The sequence below is a fragment of the Phaethon aethereus genome, assembly GCF_964289735.1.
Source record: "Phaethon aethereus genome assembly, chromosome: 7".
Taxonomy (NCBI): domain Eukaryota; kingdom Metazoa; phylum Chordata; class Aves; order Phaethontiformes; family Phaethontidae; genus Phaethon; species Phaethon aethereus.
Window position 1 is genome coordinate 41,783,141 of NC_138583.1, and position 17,712 is coordinate 41,800,852.

The 17,712-nt window shown below is 34.1% G+C and overlaps 1 protein-coding gene across 1 annotated transcript in view; it reads right to left on the minus strand.

Annotated features, from left to right (window-relative positions):
• Positions 1-17,712, minus strand: part of CFAP46 (cilia and flagella associated protein 46) — a gene marked incomplete at both ends in the record, with an annotated part of 92,428 nt that overhangs the window by 19,398 nt on the left and 55,318 nt on the right. Inside the window, 15 exons of the mRNA XM_082002334.1 lie at positions 646-813; positions 2,313-2,492; positions 2,842-2,976; positions 3,714-3,902; positions 4,636-4,824; positions 5,690-5,804; positions 6,695-6,877; positions 8,477-8,583; positions 10,481-10,681; positions 12,104-12,250; positions 13,174-13,303; positions 13,569-13,667; positions 15,116-15,264; positions 15,632-15,799; positions 16,169-16,294. Of these exons, the coding sequence (XP_081858460.1) occupies positions 646-813; positions 2,313-2,492; positions 2,842-2,976; positions 3,714-3,902; positions 4,636-4,824; positions 5,690-5,804; positions 6,695-6,877; positions 8,477-8,583; positions 10,481-10,681; positions 12,104-12,250; positions 13,174-13,303; positions 13,569-13,667; positions 15,116-15,264; positions 15,632-15,799; positions 16,169-16,294 (2,286 nt within the window). The remainder of the gene's footprint in view (positions 1-645; positions 814-2,312; positions 2,493-2,841; positions 2,977-3,713; positions 3,903-4,635; positions 4,825-5,689; positions 5,805-6,694; positions 6,878-8,476; positions 8,584-10,480; positions 10,682-12,103; positions 12,251-13,173; positions 13,304-13,568; positions 13,668-15,115; positions 15,265-15,631; positions 15,800-16,168; positions 16,295-17,712) is intronic.

Sequence of the window (17,712 nt, forward strand, 5' to 3'; positions counted from 1 at the left end):
TGGTTGGTTTCTTTATATATCCAGTTTGCCACATCACGGTTCAGTTGATGCCCACACTCAAGGATGAGTGTTTACTAAAAAAAAAAAAAAAAAAATCAGGCTCTTTTCATAGGGTAACACTCGCATGGGCACCTAACTCTCTCAAACAGGATGACTGGATGTTGTCCAGACAGTGACAGGAGTCTCTGTTGCAAGGGCCCTTTACAATGGCATCTTCAGAGACTCACATGGAATTAATTATGTAAGTGTGCAGATAGCACAACTCAGACATCGAGCTATACCAAATTGTAACTATAAGACAAACTGGAATTGCATCTTTAAAGTCTCACTTCTGACCTAAATTACGTCGCTCATGCCACTTAGATAACCTAGGATAAATAAAACCACAGTACAGTACATACCATACTAATAAAAATGTATTTCAATTCCTGACCAAGTCTACTCATGACTCAAATTAAGAAAACAAAAAAATTTAATAGATTTTAAAGAAAACAGATTAAACATTATTTAATTCCAGGAATAACTGAAACAATACATATCTGCATATGTGTGGGTATATATGTACGTATACATATATATATGCCTCTCTGTATTTATATAGCGTACATATAAACCCCTAATAAGTAGCACATCTCAAAAAGTTACCATTGAAGTAGCAGTCAGTTGCTTTTCCACATTTTTTAGAAGATCACTTGTGTTTCTGTTTTGTTTTAAATGATTCTGAAGATGCAGTAATGCTGCCAGCTGAGAGCTGCTGGTGTTAGATGTAGCTGTTAGAAGGATACGCTTCATGATCATAGATGCTGAACAGCTCTGTAAAATTTTTAATTCTATTTATTTTCATTCCCAAAAATAATATAAATACATATATACTCTATGTTTGTTATAACACATATGTAAAGAAAAGCTCTCTTGCTTGAAAGGTGAGATGGACTAGCAAAAGCCTGTATGCTATTTGTGTTTATAATCTAATGTAAGCAGTCTGGCAATAACTTATAAATATTTCTTAAATATGCATAGCTAGAATTGACTTCTTTGTCTACATCTATCATCCATGTTGTTGCATTTAGTCATCTAAGGTCTACATGCAAAGGTAATTGCTTGTGTTCTGAAGTTAGCCTTTCAAGTCTGTGTTTCTGTGCGTTTTACTGTACAGCCATCACATCACATCATGCATTTTAACAGACTACCTACAATATAAAGGGTAAGACTTTATCTCCTTTTCTTTCAACAAACACACCATTGAACCAATGCTTGCTAAGAGTTAAAGCATCTTTTTTTTCTTTTAGTGCGGCTGTCACATTAAAAAAAAATGCAATTCGGGTTGACCTAATCAAAAATTCCAAAGGGAGGCTTAATATTGACATGGAGTGAAATTTTAAACTTTTTTTAAAAAAAATACAAACCTTTCTGGGCAGGACAGTAACTGAACTAGCAGAATTTTTTTCCCAGTAAAAGACATGACTAGTCATGGTTTTCATGCCTTGATATGCATTCTACATAGCTTGTTCACTAACAAGTATGACAACAAACCACAAATAATATGGCATGCTCCAGGAGTACGGGAATAAAGGACTGAGCCATGAAACCCCATATTAGCTGTATTCTGATTTACCAAAAGACCTACCTAGTCCAGTCCACCCACGGGTGGAGGTATTTGCAAATCTAAGTGTTGATACACAGGAAGGTGCTTACTGTCTGTCATAATTTCCTGCAGTTGCCTTGATGTGGCAGGAAGGAAATTAGTATAAGGTGCATTTCTGTATTTCTACGATGGAGATGATGGTGTAGAAAGTACGTATTATTTGTTCCTGATGTAGGGAATATAAGCCTTACAGCTATTCCTCATCTTTTCCGTGATGAAGGTACATACTCACATGAATGATTCATACATCTTCAAGCCATCTATGGGACCATACTGGGTAGGTGTTGATCTGACAAACTGAATGTAAACCTTACCTATCTACTTAAAAATAATGAATGAATAAATCCAAAGAAACAGTTTAAAAATTGTTCGTTAGGGAAGGATAATCATGTTCTAGAAAATCTTTTCATGTATGCAATCATCAATGAAAATGTCAAATCAAATACAACAGATACTGGAATTGTTAAAAAGCCATTGATCAAACATTTTGAACTCAGCAAACATGTCATGTATTTGATTACCTGTATTACTCACTAGTTCTTATATGTATCTGTACATCATGTTCTGTATGACCAATTTTCAGGCTATATGAATAGACTTTTTTGCTTATGTAACTTAAAACACCCTTTTTATACTGGAAAGAAGCACAATACGTTAGCTGCATTACCTGATGAAGTGCCAAAAACTGGCTAGTTGAAACTGGATCAAATTGTCGAAAGCATTCAACCATTTCAAAACTAGCAGGAGCCAGTACATCAGTAATATTATGACTGAATGCAATACCCATACACTGTAGCAAAGCTTCACTGGATTGAGAAAGATATTTCTGAGCCAACCTATGTTCCTTCTAGATGACAAAAATAAAAAGGTTTATATTAAAATATGTATTAATATTAAGTATTTTTTATATATCTACAGATTACTGGTGTGTTAGAAAAGATAAGTATTACTTTTTCATTAATAATTTTAATGTTTTTTCTCCTTTTTAAGGCATTCACTTAATTTATGATCAAAATACGCAAATACAGATTAATTATTTAGCAGACATCAACATCTATTATACAACATTAAAAAAGAAATGTTTTAATAAGATACTTTCTTTAATATAAAACATATACTTAGCAGAACAGTATTTCATTTTCTTTCCATAAAAAGGAAGCACTTGAATTCTAATGCAAGCACATACACTAATATACCTTTAATTCCTGTATTTTCCTCCTATACTTATCATATTGACATTTCTTAGTCAGTAAACTGCTGTCTGTCACTTCCTGTTCGCTGCATTCTGCTGAAGTCAGGAAAGTCTTTGCAATGCCTGATTTAGCTTCTTCCTATTCATCACAGTGTAAAAAAAGAATAATTAATCATTCCATTAAGTATGGCTGGCTTAATTCCTTTTGTGAAAGTCTAGGTGAAAATGGGACTTATCTTAAAAGAAATCATCTCAGTATATGAACCCCTTGATGGTGAGAGATTTAGCAATATTATCAGGCAACAAAATTTCTTAAACGTTATGATGACTATGACTAATAGAAACTAAAAAGGTCCCCCATACAACTGTTAAGATTTTTGTTTTCTGCTGTTTGTCCTCACTTAATTTCTTCTGAACACTTTAACTCATCACTGAATTTATGATGACTCAATCAAATTTCCTTTTCTTACATGGTGTTCTTACAACAACACAAAAGGAGCTTACGAATCTGAGCTTTTAATCTACAAGTCATTACTTCCTGTTTTCAGAGACCAACCTACTTAGCCCTTTAAGGCATTCAAGGATTTTTTTTTCTCTCTCTTGAAAATACTGTAATTAGCAAATCTCAGGAACGAATAAAAAAATTATCTACATGAGGATGGCATGTAGGTAGAAGCATTTTTCTGAAATTACTTGGTTCAGTATATATTTTATTATGGCTTGCATGCAATATGCAAAACCTAGCTCTAAATAAAAAGTAGTATTACATATTTAGTATTATACAATATAGTATTATACAACTGTATACAGAAAAAATATTGTGGCAGACAAATTTTACACATAGGAACAGACTAAAATGCAGAAAAGAATGCATACCATAACATTTGGCTTCCAGTAAATCTCTGAATGTACAGGATCTACATTAATGGCAAGAAAATGAAGAGCTTTTCCAGTGAGATATAGGCATTTGGATCTGATGTCAGGACAGCCTTTACAAAGATTCTGTATGTTTGCTAACTGAGCCAGTGTAATATGACCCACAGTGCATTCCATACACTTCCAATCCTGGTAAAATACATATTTATGTTTATTTGCTCATGTATACCTACACATACAGATTTTTTTTTTTTAAATGTAACACATATTTACATACAGACACATTTGTTAAATGTGATTGAACTTTTAGCTACAAATGAGCTGTCTTTAACAGATATACAAAATCATTAACAACTGATATAAAAACGTACACTGGGATGTCCATAAGCAAACAACCACCAGTGCTGAGGAACATATTGGAAAAGGGGAGGGTATAGCGGAGAATGGTGGGGATACTGTGCTTTCCTGTAAAAGCATTTCCTATTGTCATTGTCAGAGACAGAATAATGGGCAAGAATTACTGCTCTGTTCCAGTGGGACATGTCTTATGTTCTTATTCATCAGCTCTGTTAGGCAGTTCTGCTTAAACCCAACTGTTTTAAAAAGAAGAGACGATAATGCAAAAAAAAACCCTCATCAATTACAAAGTCTCAAGTAATTTCCCTGCTATTCTTACTGGTTTTTAAGTCTCTGCATGTGAGAAACAAAATCTTTCAGAGAAACAAAACAAAACCCCTCCAATAAATCATCCCCAAGACAAAAACCACACACTTGAACTTTCTTTGCTGTTCATGTTGCAGACATGAATAGTCTGGGGACCCATTTCCTCAGTAGTGGAAGAAGCTCTGCCATGGAAAACACCCCCGGGAAACTTTGTTATACCTTTTATATGCAAATCATAGGGCTAAATATTTTGTATTACCTGTTCTGTTGCATCATTTTCAACAGTTCCCCTGATGAATGCCTCCACAATTTTATGAGACGATGCTTCTCCCACATTTTTAAGCTTTTTCTCAGTAATAACAAGATGAAAAATATCCAAAAGAATTTCTACAAGATTTATCTTCCTGTTAGCTAGTTGGGTCATTAATGGGATACTAATATTTGTAGTCTGAAATGCAAAAGAAAGGAAAGTAGAATTCCAATTTCAAATATTTTTGCAAATTTACCTGATAAGAAGTTAGAATGTTGTATTTCTTTTAACTAAAGAAGCAAACATTTTAACAATATCACCTCAACAGATCAGAGCTATTGCTACAAAGATATTTAAGCAAAGAGAAACTTCAATGTCAAATATATTACAAAGCAGTCAACGTAGCTGCATAGAAAAAAAGCAGCTGGGTTTTTGCTTTTCATGCTTTATGTACCAGATATAAATATCTAACTCCAAAGGAGTTACAAACGTGTACATAAACCCAGAATTTTAATATTAATGGGTTTGGTAGCTGCACAAAAATACTTGTTCTTGAAAAAAAGCAAAGCAGAAAAAAAGTTGGATGCTAGAGTATAAAAATGGTACACACTAGCAAAGTAGGTTGCAGGCTTTCATTGCCCAAAATACACTATTCTGAAGACAGGTTTTGTTTATTTACATAATGTAAATGTGTAACCTGTATAAACTTCTTTTTCTCCTGAGAAATAAACACTTTATTGTTGAGAATTTTAAACTTGTGAGGTATTCAGAGAATCAAAAGTATTTCCAAGTTTAGACTTTTTCTTTTGTATCTATTAGATAAATTCTAGAATTATACAAAATTGACAAAGACCAAACAAAACCTCTCATTTCTGCTTCTTTTCTTCCCATTTTAAACTGTAAACTCTTTTGGCATGCAATGTTTCCTTCTATATTTAAACAATGCCTATCATTACGGGAAGATAATCTCATTTGGGGCTTCCAGGAATTAGCCAAGAATGAGTGAACAGTACAACTAAATCAGATTTCTTTTCCATCAGAAGAAATATATATATCTCCATACCTCATTATCTGCAAGTAAGCTACAAACATTATGAAACACTTCCTCTGTTTTGGACACTGCCCTCTCAGCTAAATTATAAGCATCTAGATAGTGACTATGTTTTTCTTCTTCATTTCTTTCCTGCTTTGCAATCATCCTGAAAAAAAAACATAAACCCAAAGGAACTAACGAAGAAAATGTTTCTTTTTATGGTACCAATACTATTGAACATATATAATAAAATAATTAGACTAATAGATTCATAGATTAAATAGATTAATTAATGGATAAAATAGATTAATTTTGTACATGTGTTTTCTACATGTTCAAATAGGGAAAGTGAAAGTTTACACATTATTTTTTCAAGGTTATATTTAAATATATTTGAAATATTTAAAATATTCTATTTTTTCTAGGTCTTATTCAGAACTGTACTGCTTCAATGCAAGGAGCTGCCATGACACAAAGAGGAGACAGACAAATAATATTCTATGTTAGAAATCTAGTATGTATTCACCACAAACAAAATGCCCAAATAGCCAGGTACAAAACATACCTCAGTCATTTTAAGGGGACATCTGGCACACAGCTAGGTGTCAAGGCATACAGTGTTTTGCATTTTTGCTATTACAGCAATTTCTAGACAACCATTTCAACAGTAAGAATTGTAAAAGCCTATAAATATTTGAGAACGATTGGTGTGGCTGCCAAAATGCCTTTACAAACAAAGACAAAAAGCTGACTTAAGAGACCTTGATACTTTGTTTTGACCTCAAAAACAGTACAAAACCCACCAGTATCACATAAGATTAACTCTGTCTTCAGTGCAAAGAATTTTTGATTCTACAGTATTTTTCTGTATACAGAACACATCAAGAATGCAAATAGACCTGTAACACCAAGATATAAAACCTGACAATATTATCTGCTCTTTTCCATCTTTAATTATACTATAAAAATGTAAACAATACACTTTGTGGACTAGTTAAACTCAAATAAAATTTTTCATCAGAGGTATAATCTTACCTGTGAATATTTGCACATTCTAGCAGTATCTCAGCACTACAGTTTTTATGCCCGTAACGAAAGAAGTCCTTCTCAATTTGAACTAATTTATTGTAAGATTCCTGTAGCATATGTGGCAACCAATGAGACTCAGCATCAATTGTCATACAATCTTGGGCAAAATGTATCTGAATAAGTGTTTTCCTAGGAATAAAAATTAAGTACAAGATAGCAGTCAGAAAGCACAGGCTGTATTTGAAAACAGATATATTTCTCTCTGTTCTCCTTTAAATTATAAGAAATCCAGAAAAAGCCTCTCCATCTTTAAATCTGTGGTCTACAAATTATAGTAGGCCCTGACAAAGATCAAAATATTGTATTTTCATATTAGAATTGAGGTGTCACTTGTTCCATGTATCTAATTATTCAAACTGCCTAGGCCTACTCAGTCTTCTAAAGATCACAGAATCACAGAATCATTAAGGTTGGAAAAAACCTTCAAGATCATCAAGTCCAACTGTTAACCCGCCACCATGCCCCCTAATCCACGTCCTGAAGAGCCACATCCACACGTTTTTTGAACACTTCCAGAGATGGTGACTCCACACCTCCCTGGGCAGCCTGTTCCAGTGCTTGACCACTCTCTCCATAAAGACATTTTTCCTAATAGCCAATCTAAACCTCCCCTGGCGCAACTTGAGGCCATTTCCTCTCGTCCTATCACTAGTTAGTTGGGAGAAGAGACCAACCCCCACCTCACCACAACCCCCTTTCAGGTAGTTGTAGAGAGCAATAAGGTCTCCCCTCAGCCTCCTCTTCTCCAGACTAAACAACTCCAGTTCCCTCAGCTGCTCCTCGTAAGATTTGTGCTCCAGACCCCTCACCAGCTTCATTGCCCTTCTCTGGACACGCTCCAGCAACTCAACGTCCTTCTTGTAGTGAGGGGCCCAAAACTGAACACAGTATTCAAGGTGCGGCCTCACCAGTGCCGAGTACAGGGGCACAATCACTTCCCTACCGCTGCTGGCCACACCATTTCTGATACAGGCCAGGACGCTGTTGGCCTTCTTGGCCACCTGGGCACACTGCTGGCTCATGTTCAGCCAGCTGTCAACCAGCACCCCCAGGTCCCTTTCCGCCGGGCTGCTCTCCAGCCACTCCTTCCCAAGCCTGTGGCGTTGCATGGGGTTGTTGTGACCCAAGTGCAGGACCCAGCACTTGGCCTTGTCCAAGGTAGCTGAAGTGAGAAGATTATTAGTCTACCGTTTCTAATCCAGAAGTTTCACATTTCTGCAAGGAGAAGGAATTGTAAATACTACGTCCTTCCGTCCTTTTATCACCACGTTTTAAGCTCTCTGTGCTTGGATTTCAGTGTAACCAAAATAATTGTTTAGTTCACCATAAAAAGACTTCTTGGATCATGGTGAGGAGAGGAGTAGGTCAATACTGCAGACTACAATAGTGTTGTGGGAATATCTCTGCTCAAACAGAGACCTCTTGCATAGGCAAATATATCTTGCTCCTTTGGGTAACCTACACCACAAACACAACCTATGCATAATAGGTTGTGGTACCTGAACTAGCTTGCTAACTTAACAGGTAGTAGGACTACCTACAAGAATGAAGAAATTGGAAAGGAAATTTAAATTAAAAAAACCCCAACACAAATCAGTTGGAAGAAAAATATTTGAGAATCCACAGAATGCACCATACTAAAATAATGATGAATGGTAAAAACCACCATGTATTTGCAATGTAGGTGCATAGTACAGGCTGGGCATATTTTAATGAAAAGACAGTTACCTGGCTTCAAGAGATGCAATTATAAAACCCAACTCCGATTGTCTATTAGGTCTCTTCAGTAAAGCAGATCTGAGCACACTTACAGTCTGTTCCAGTATCTCACAAGCCTGCAGGTAACATCAGAAATTCCATAATTCTATTTTAAATGTCTGTGTATAATATTAAACATTCATTTAGAAAGCTTAAATTCTGTGCACAACATGTTAAGTATCTTTCCCTAATATTCCCCAAGATGACTGATTCTTGACAACTGTATATAGAATCATAGAATCACAGAATCACAGAATTTTTGGGTTGGAAGGGACCTTTTAAGGCCATCTAGTCCAATCCCCCTGCAATGAGCAGGGACATTTTCAATTAGATCAGGTTGCTCAGAGCCCCATCCAACCTGACCTGGAATGTTTCCAGGGATGAGGCATCTACCACCTCTCTGGGCAACCTGGGCCAGTGTTTCACCACCCTCATTATCAAAAATTTCTTCCTTATTTTTCACAATGAGGGTAGTAAAACACTAGAACAGGTTGCCCAGAGAGGTGATAGATAGTGTATAAGTCTCGAAGTAGGTCTATAAGTCTAAATATAAGTCTAGAAAGTATGAGTTATCTTTAGGTATTTTGATATGATTAAATGAATCAAGTACATACATATAAGGAGAGAAGATGGAGCCAGACTCATCTTAGAGGTACACAGCAGAAGAACGTGGGGCAACAGACCCAACTTGGAAAAAGCGGAATTCTAAACAGATGTTCCAGTGCTTGTCCACCTTCACCCTTTTTTTTTTTTTTTTTTTTGGTGGGGCGGGGGGGCAGTGGGGGAAGTAACAAGGACCCAGAAAGGTTGTGGAATCTCCTTTCTTGGAGATATTTGAAAAGTGGCCATATACGGCCCAGAGCAACTTGATTCAACCATAAGGTCAGATTTCACTTCAAAATTGCCCCCCCTTTGCCGGGGGATGATGACCAGATGACCTCTAACATGAATAGTCATTTGATTCTGTATTACACAGGCATCCTCTTAGGGACAGACTCCTGCATCCTTACTTACACTGACTAGCATATTAATCCACAAGTAAATCTTACACTATTATGGTTTTGCCACCTGGGGATGTAAAAGTCATCCCCAGCTAATAGTTTTGAATGAAAAAGCCCTTAGATGATGCTCAAAACCTCATCTACAGATTTGTCTTTATTAAAAAATTTTGCTGCAGCAGTCACACTGGTCAGACACACGGAGGAAAAAAACCACCAGCTCACACATTTAATTAACAGCTATATTGGTAAAACCTAAGTAAATACTCTCACAGGACACTGGGTATTTTGCCCTTTAATGACTGTAAATGTGAGTTCAGCCCAAATCAAAATAGTCCCTCTATATAAAACAGACTAGTACAGATTATCAATAAAGGACAGATCATCACAGACACACAAGATTATATTTACACTGAAACTCATAGAAGTTAAGGGTTGAACAGTAAATGGATATTTTAATGTTGAGAGTCAAATAGGAAAAGGTTTTTAATAAATTTACATATTATACTTACAGTACTATCTTTCAGAATCTGGAAATAATATTTGTAAAACTATTTGAAGTATTTGAAAAGGAAGTGTATACTAGGAAATAATATTGAAAGTTATAATCTTTATTAAATATGGAAAATAAATACATCAGTGTTAATAGACTTGTCTGAGTACAAAAGCATTCTAACCAAGAGAATCAGATCTCTGGGATTTAGTTACACATACTAGATTACAACTGCTCTTATTTCAATAGAAACATATACAGCTTATAATGAAAACTTCCTAAACTTCTGTGGATAAAAATCTCATTCTTACTGGCCTGCATCTGTTTGGAATCCCTAATTGATGTTTGTTGAATGCACAACAGAGAAAACAATACTAACTGCATTTAACACCTACTTTTGCTTTTATTGAAATGCAAAGACTATAGAAAGAGAGGCACCAATGCTGCAAAAACACAACGACCAAAACCAAAAAACTGCCTTACCATGCTCTGTTTTCCTTCCCCCTCTTCCTCTAGAATTGCTTCTATTAGACTAAGAGTACTGTTGTACCAAAACTGTTCATTTCCTCCTAGAAGCTGTGCTTTCTCAAGGAGTGCTTTAGCTTGTCCGTGGTTTCTTTCCAGGTTAGCCAATACAGCAAATAAGTACAAGCACCGTGACACATCATAGAGGGCCCTCAATTCCTAGGAAGAAAGATATGTGACCTATATACAAAAGATCCACTACTTCTACTAATATTTTAGATTAAACTTACGAATAGAAATAAGAATTGAATGGTATTTCCTCAATTATCTGTAGAATTTCTTAGTTAGTCCTTATATTACTTCATTTTTTTTCAAAAACATAAAGTGTCTACTTCATATAAAAAACTTCAAATCTTCAGATATACTTTATATTTCTCTATGTTCCCATATCTTCTACCTCACAAGTCAAATAAGCTATTTTTCTGCTATTATTTAGTATGTGTATATCTGCTATCATTTTCAGTATCTGATGAAGAAATGCGATGATGGAAAATTTTTTAGTGAACTGGGATCTAGATACACTAGAGCTCCAGTAAATTTACAATGCTGCTTTATGCTAGTTATGAACTATATACTAGTAGTATACAAGAGACAAATATAGTGTACAGTATAGATAGAATACTAGCATACAGACATACAGAATACTAGTAAGAAATTATATAATTAATTATAATTAATTATAATTAATTATAATTTCTTACTATTGTCCTCCCTAATATCTTTGAACTTTTCTCAATGTATAATACTAAATTCATAGTATTTATTATTAGATACACATATTATTAATTAATATATTATGCACATATTGTTATTCAAAGTATTCATGATTCATGCTAAATATACATAGGCAGTTTCTATTTACATGAGAAAAATTATTATGTGGAATAACAGGATAACAATTAATTTTTTTTAAAAGCAATGGATTTATTGCAGTAATTATGTTTCAATAACCCATATAACGAAGAAGAGACCTATAATGGAGAAAAGCAGATACAGGAAGCATATTTTTAAGGTAATACCCTCATAATAATGAGACGATGTGGATTTGTTTGGTGGTACATACTGACACTTATTTCATACCTGCCAGAATTCTAAACCGTAATTTCAGTGTCAGTGCCTGCTCATCAAAACACAGTTTTCATGTTTTACAGTTAGCAGTAAAACTGCAATGAAATTCAAAATTCTGTAACTAGACTTTCAAATGATCAAAACGTTGAGAGGATGGAGCAAAATACTCTCTCTCTCTTATGAGCAAATTTTGAATGTCCCTAAACTATTTTAACAAAAAAGTTTGGATAAACATACATCTTCCAAGGTCACTGCAAAGCAGTAAGAGATACTGACACTACTTCACAAGTTGAAATAATCTTCAGACAATTCCCATAAAGTTGGACTTAAGTGCAATATATTTAAATGTATGCCTTATATATATTGAAACTCAAATGACATAGGTTTGGGGCAGGGGGGGAGGAGGTTTGGTTTTGCAATTTGATTAACATTATGAGGAATGACTGCATCGAAATGAGTATTTTTCCTACACATTTTATTAATTTTTCTCTTTCTATTTTATTTCTCATGTACCTGAGTTGCAGCATGGGCCTCTGAAAGCAGAAGTCTTGCTGGTTGATATAAGCCTAGCTGAATTAGTACTTCAGCTTTTTCTATCCACAAGTAAGGGAAAGAAAGGGCACTCAGTCCTTTTCCTGTTACTTCATTTAACTCAAAAAACTGAAAAATAGTAAAATATTACACCTTTATAAATTTCAAAACTAAACTAGATGGAATACAAATTGGAATACTATGATATATCCCACAGTCCAACTATTTTCTAACTTTGAAATTCAATGTTGTATTACAGGTAAAACAGGTTTACTGTGAGATTTGTATTTTATAATCATCAAAAGGCATTATACTAATAAGTATATACTACTAAAACTGATTTTAGAACAGATTAAGTACTTCAGATCTGCTACTGTCACAAATAAGTTGATTCTTGGCAATAACTAAAACAATCAAAGAGAAAAACTATTTGCAAGAGCTAAAAGAAGTGACTCAAGAGGGACTAGTAATTAGAAAAAAATATTTTACATTCACAAGAATGGAAAAACATAGAAAGAGAGCAAAATTATATGATGACAACAAGGACAGAACTGCCATAATAAAGAGGAAAGTGGAGGTAAGCTTTAAGAATATCAGTAAGGCAATTATCTTCCTAAAGAAGATACAAACAAGACAGAGCTGAAATATCCACATGCCTTTGACATGTAAGAGGGACAAAAAAACCCAGTATGCAGTGATGCAATGGAGAGAGGAAAAAGAGAACACTGAGTCCAAGAGCGAATACAATGTCTTTTTGGCTACTCAGTTTTTTCCATTGATTTGCATTCGTCCCAAATTCCATATGCAGAAAAGTAGTTCTACTTTGTATGAATACAGATTCTAGTCTTGTTGTTTCACAATATAAGCAATATGCCAGGCAAACCCCGCTCACATTCAGCTGATGCCTGTGAGCAGAATTTAAGTAGTATGCACTTTTAATGATTTTTTGTGTTCATGTATTCCTCAAGTATAAAATTATTTAAAAAAACCCTAGCAAGTATATTAAAATGAAAAGTGAAATTTATCAAAGAAACTGGAGTAGAAATAAAAACCTTTTCACTTGAAGTAAGGATATTCTCATCCCTACCACCACTCAGCCGAGCATTTTCAAAAAATGTTTTTCTTTCCTCTGGCTTAGTATGTACTTCTTTTTCTTTTTTCAGTGCTATCTCTTGCCTACACCTAAATCACAAGAAGGAAAAAGTAAATTCAAGTATATTTTAGAAGTATTCCATAATGCAGTATTACTGTGTTAGGCATCTTCACCATACACTCACTCTGTGGACAGATACAAACAATCATGCACAGAATTTTTGGGCACAGCTAATATACCAAATTTCTGTTAAGAGATCATGGTTTTTAATGATTTTTTTCCCCCAATAACACTTATCAACTGTAGGGAAAAAAAACAACAGCTAAATACAGTCTCTGTAGTGAAAATACATACATTGCTTGTTCTAATTCATTAATGTATGCCTCTCCAGCAGCTTTCTCATGATATAAAGACGCCCGACTCAGTTTTAGGTCTGAACATATCAGGGCAATTCTAAGAATGAAAAGCAGAAATGTTTAAGAAACAAGCAGAATCTTTCATAGGTTGCTTCATAAAAACACATTACATATAAAGAGTACACATTACATGTTTGGCAATCCTACCTTCTAATGTCTTGATTAATATTGGCAATAAAAAAAATTTAAATTAAAAAAGCGGGAAATGTAGTAATTGAAATTACCTGCTAATAGAGGTCATAGAACAATAGAATAGTTTGGGAAGCACATATTGAAGATCATCTAGTCCAACCCCCCTGCCATGGGCAGGGGCATCTTTCACTAGACCAGGTAGCTCAAAGCCCATCCAACTGACCTTGAACACTTCCAATGATGGGGCATCCACCAGTATACCCAGTCCATCCACCAAACCTGTACCTCTTCAATTTAGTGGCAAAAATGGTGTGTTAAAAGTTTGAAAATATTTATAATATCGTCTCACTACAGCATGCAAAAAACCCCATTCATGTGTATGCACTAGCCTACTTTTCTGTATTAAGTAAAGACTAATATATTCATGTACACCTATCTGATCATATATAAAAATCAGGTCATAGATATAAATAAAATACCATGAAATAAAAACAAATCTTGAGGAGTCAACAAAAAAATTTGTCTGCCAAAGCTTGGCTGCAAATCAATTTCCTATTAGTAAATCACTTTTAGTCTTGTCAGCCAGTAATCAGTTGGCAATCCAGATAAACACACATGTATTTGTATACCTGAACATTTAGCTATTCTGTTATATGGGATCTGTTTCAGGCATTTTAAAAATACATTATGTGGCATTTCACAAATTACCAGGAGTTAAACAATTATCGCTTATAGCCATTAATTATTAAGCAAACATTATGCAATACATTTCAAAAAAGCATGCTGAAACATTTTAACTAGCAATAGTTTGCCATTGCATGCATATTAAATATTTTTGAATCAATACTTTCAGGGCTAATCATCTGTAAAAATAACAGAATTTTGGTCACAAAGGCAAATCTCTATAAAAGAGAATGGGCTTATTGGGGATACTTAGTTGAGTTCTTAAGCTGAAGACAATATATTTTTGATGCAAGATGGGAGTTTGTCTTTGAATACCTAAAAGATAATACTTTTATGGAAATTTTTTTGGACTTTGTTTTTTTCAGTTAGGTGACAATAAAGCATTACAAAAATTATTCGCATGAAAGTGGCTTAAGTTCATAATCTTGTACACCTTTCCTCCTGGAAATCATGTTTAGGAACAGATACATTTAGTGTCTTTAATTCCACAAGCAAACCAACTCATCAAAACTCTATTAAAATGTATTAAAAAGGAATGAAAAGAAATAAAAACCATTACAAATATAAAACAATAAGTCACAAAAAGCCTCATTACTATTGAGTAAATATTAATGCATGGTCCACTCCATCCATTTTCTCTTTTATTTAAAATAAATAATGGATACAAACCGAAGGTGGTAGAGATCAGACAGACTTCTACATTCCACAACTTCATTAGCAATAACTTCAGCTAGCTGAAAGATGGGAAGAATCAAGTGGGGGCAAAAAATTTTCTGTAGTTCTTTAGATAAAAGGTCCATAAAATACAGAGTGCAAGTCTGAAAATAAATTTTTTAAAATGTAATCAGTATAAATATAATTTTGTGGACTACATCTTTGTGACTACATCTTCAGTTCCAATCTTTACTTTAAAAAAAACACAAAACAAACTTTCAAGCTGAAAAAGCAGCTAAGTACACAGAAAGCCAGTAAATTTATTCAGTAACGTAAGCTCATTTCAGAATGCAGAGGATAGAATAACACTTTTTGAAATATTAACAAATACTATGACAAGAAGTATTTTTGACAGCTATCTGAACATATTCTTTATCGTGCAGACAGAAAAGGTAAAATGCAACATAGTTCTCTGCTACTCATTTTTTTCCTAAATAATAAATGCTCTAGAATTTTGAGGAGTATACTTACAGGTTTAGGGAAATTATCCCAGTTAATACCATAACTATTTGTTTTCTGTTTAAAAGTGTCTCTGATTTCATTGGGACAGTCATAGTGAGCCCATTCTTTCACATTTGCTGGTAAGGTATCAACTGATCCTCTCGCTTGAGGCTTCTCTTTCACAACAGAAACTTCAATCTATAATAAAAAATAAGGAGGCCAAATTAACATTCTTGTTGGTATTAAGTATTCAGCTAACATTAAAAAAAAGTATCTGCTTAATATCCTTTGAAGTTTTGTCTGTCTTTTTTGACCAGGGGTTTTACAAAACAGAAGTAGTTTGACCAATGCAACAAACATAAGAAAAGAAAAAGTATCTGTAAATTTATGAACTGTCAAGTCCATGCAATCAAGAGTGAAGGTATGATACAGAAACTCACAGAGAAATTCTTCACAGGTTATGACATTCGTTACGGGAAAGCATCTGAACTATTTAACAAATGAGCCCAGGGAAACATCTCTTAGAAAGAGACTATTGTTTTAATTCCATAGGAAACGGATTCTTACTTGGTTCTTTTTCTTTTGGTCCTTCTCTTTTTTAGCAGTAATTATTGACTGTACCTTCTGAGGAGCTGTAAGTTGTGAGGATTTTGGTAATACTTTTGTAATAAGTCCTGATGCTGACAACGATACCTAGATAATCAAATAATTACAGTTAATTATTTTAAAATTTCAATAATAATGTCAATTTCTAGTAATAATGATTATTCACTGTAAGTCACTATCTACAGCTACTAACAATTGTCACATACCATGTTATGTTTGCATAAGAGCTTTCTAACGAAAACTAAAATTTCAAAGACTCCTAGATGCTCACATTATTTCTACCAGCATTTATGATGTTCATGACATGTACTTAAGCAGTTGCACTTGATGTCAAAAGATGATATCACCTCTGTGATAAATCCTACTGCTACTTTTTTAACCCATATGGTTGCAAATTTTTTTTTTTTTAAACTGCTCGCCTAGATTGCTTAATCTTCTACAAGGGATTAATTTCATATCAAAGTAATCTGGAAGACTGCAAAGAGCCACTCTGTTCTCCTTCTGGATTAGTCTTCTATAACACTACTAATGAATGTTATATAAAAGAAATTTCTAAATATTTAAGCATATGAAAGCATCCATTGAAAAATTCCCTGCGCACACAATAGCACAGCTTGTGATCTTACCTAAATTAAAAAAAAAAAAAAAAGAAAAAATGGAGAAGATTAATATATTTTGCTGGAGGGATCAAGAGTAGAGCACAAAATATGAACAAAAAGTAATGCTGGATGCTGCATATCATGAAAATTATGAAAAATTCAAATGAAGGGTAACATGTATCTTTAAATAAGTCAGAGGCAGCTGATTTGCCTTGGATTACTCAGGTTCTCAGAGAACATTTTAATATCCTCTACTGAGTTATTTATGGAGTCCTAACACTTGAGAGCCTATTTAGAAATGGACATCTGCAGTCAAGTTTGCTTTACTTTGTACTCCAAACCAAGGTTAAGCTGTCTTATAGTACTTCCAGTCCTTTAATAATTCTTTTTCTCACAATGCTGTTCAGCCGCAAATATGAGTTCTTAGAATTACTGTCCTTGTCCTACAACTGGCACTGACAGCTGCATTAACTCTTAATTTTTATTTTTTTCTTAGTAGTTTCTTCAAACGGTAATACTCCTTTCAGGTATTTTTTTTGTCCAGCAAGACACTCAGTCAGTCAAGTTCAGGATACTAAAAATTATGCTTATGTAAAATCTGAAAATACCAATATTAAATTTTTATTTTTCAAAATCCTGTCTTCCATCAAATGCTAGAGTCTAAAATGATCTCACAATGAAAACTGGATCATAATTACCACAGGAGTAACAAGTTCCAGGCTTTTATAGCTAATTTCAATAAAATTATGCACAAGCTATAGCTTACCGATCTAGTTCATATGTTCCATCTATAGCACTAAGATTTTTTTCTATAATGATTTGTGGCACTACTGTTATCAAGTATAGATTTAGTCCCTTCAAGGATTTACTCATATTTAATGTGTAGTTTTTCTCCTGTGATTTTTG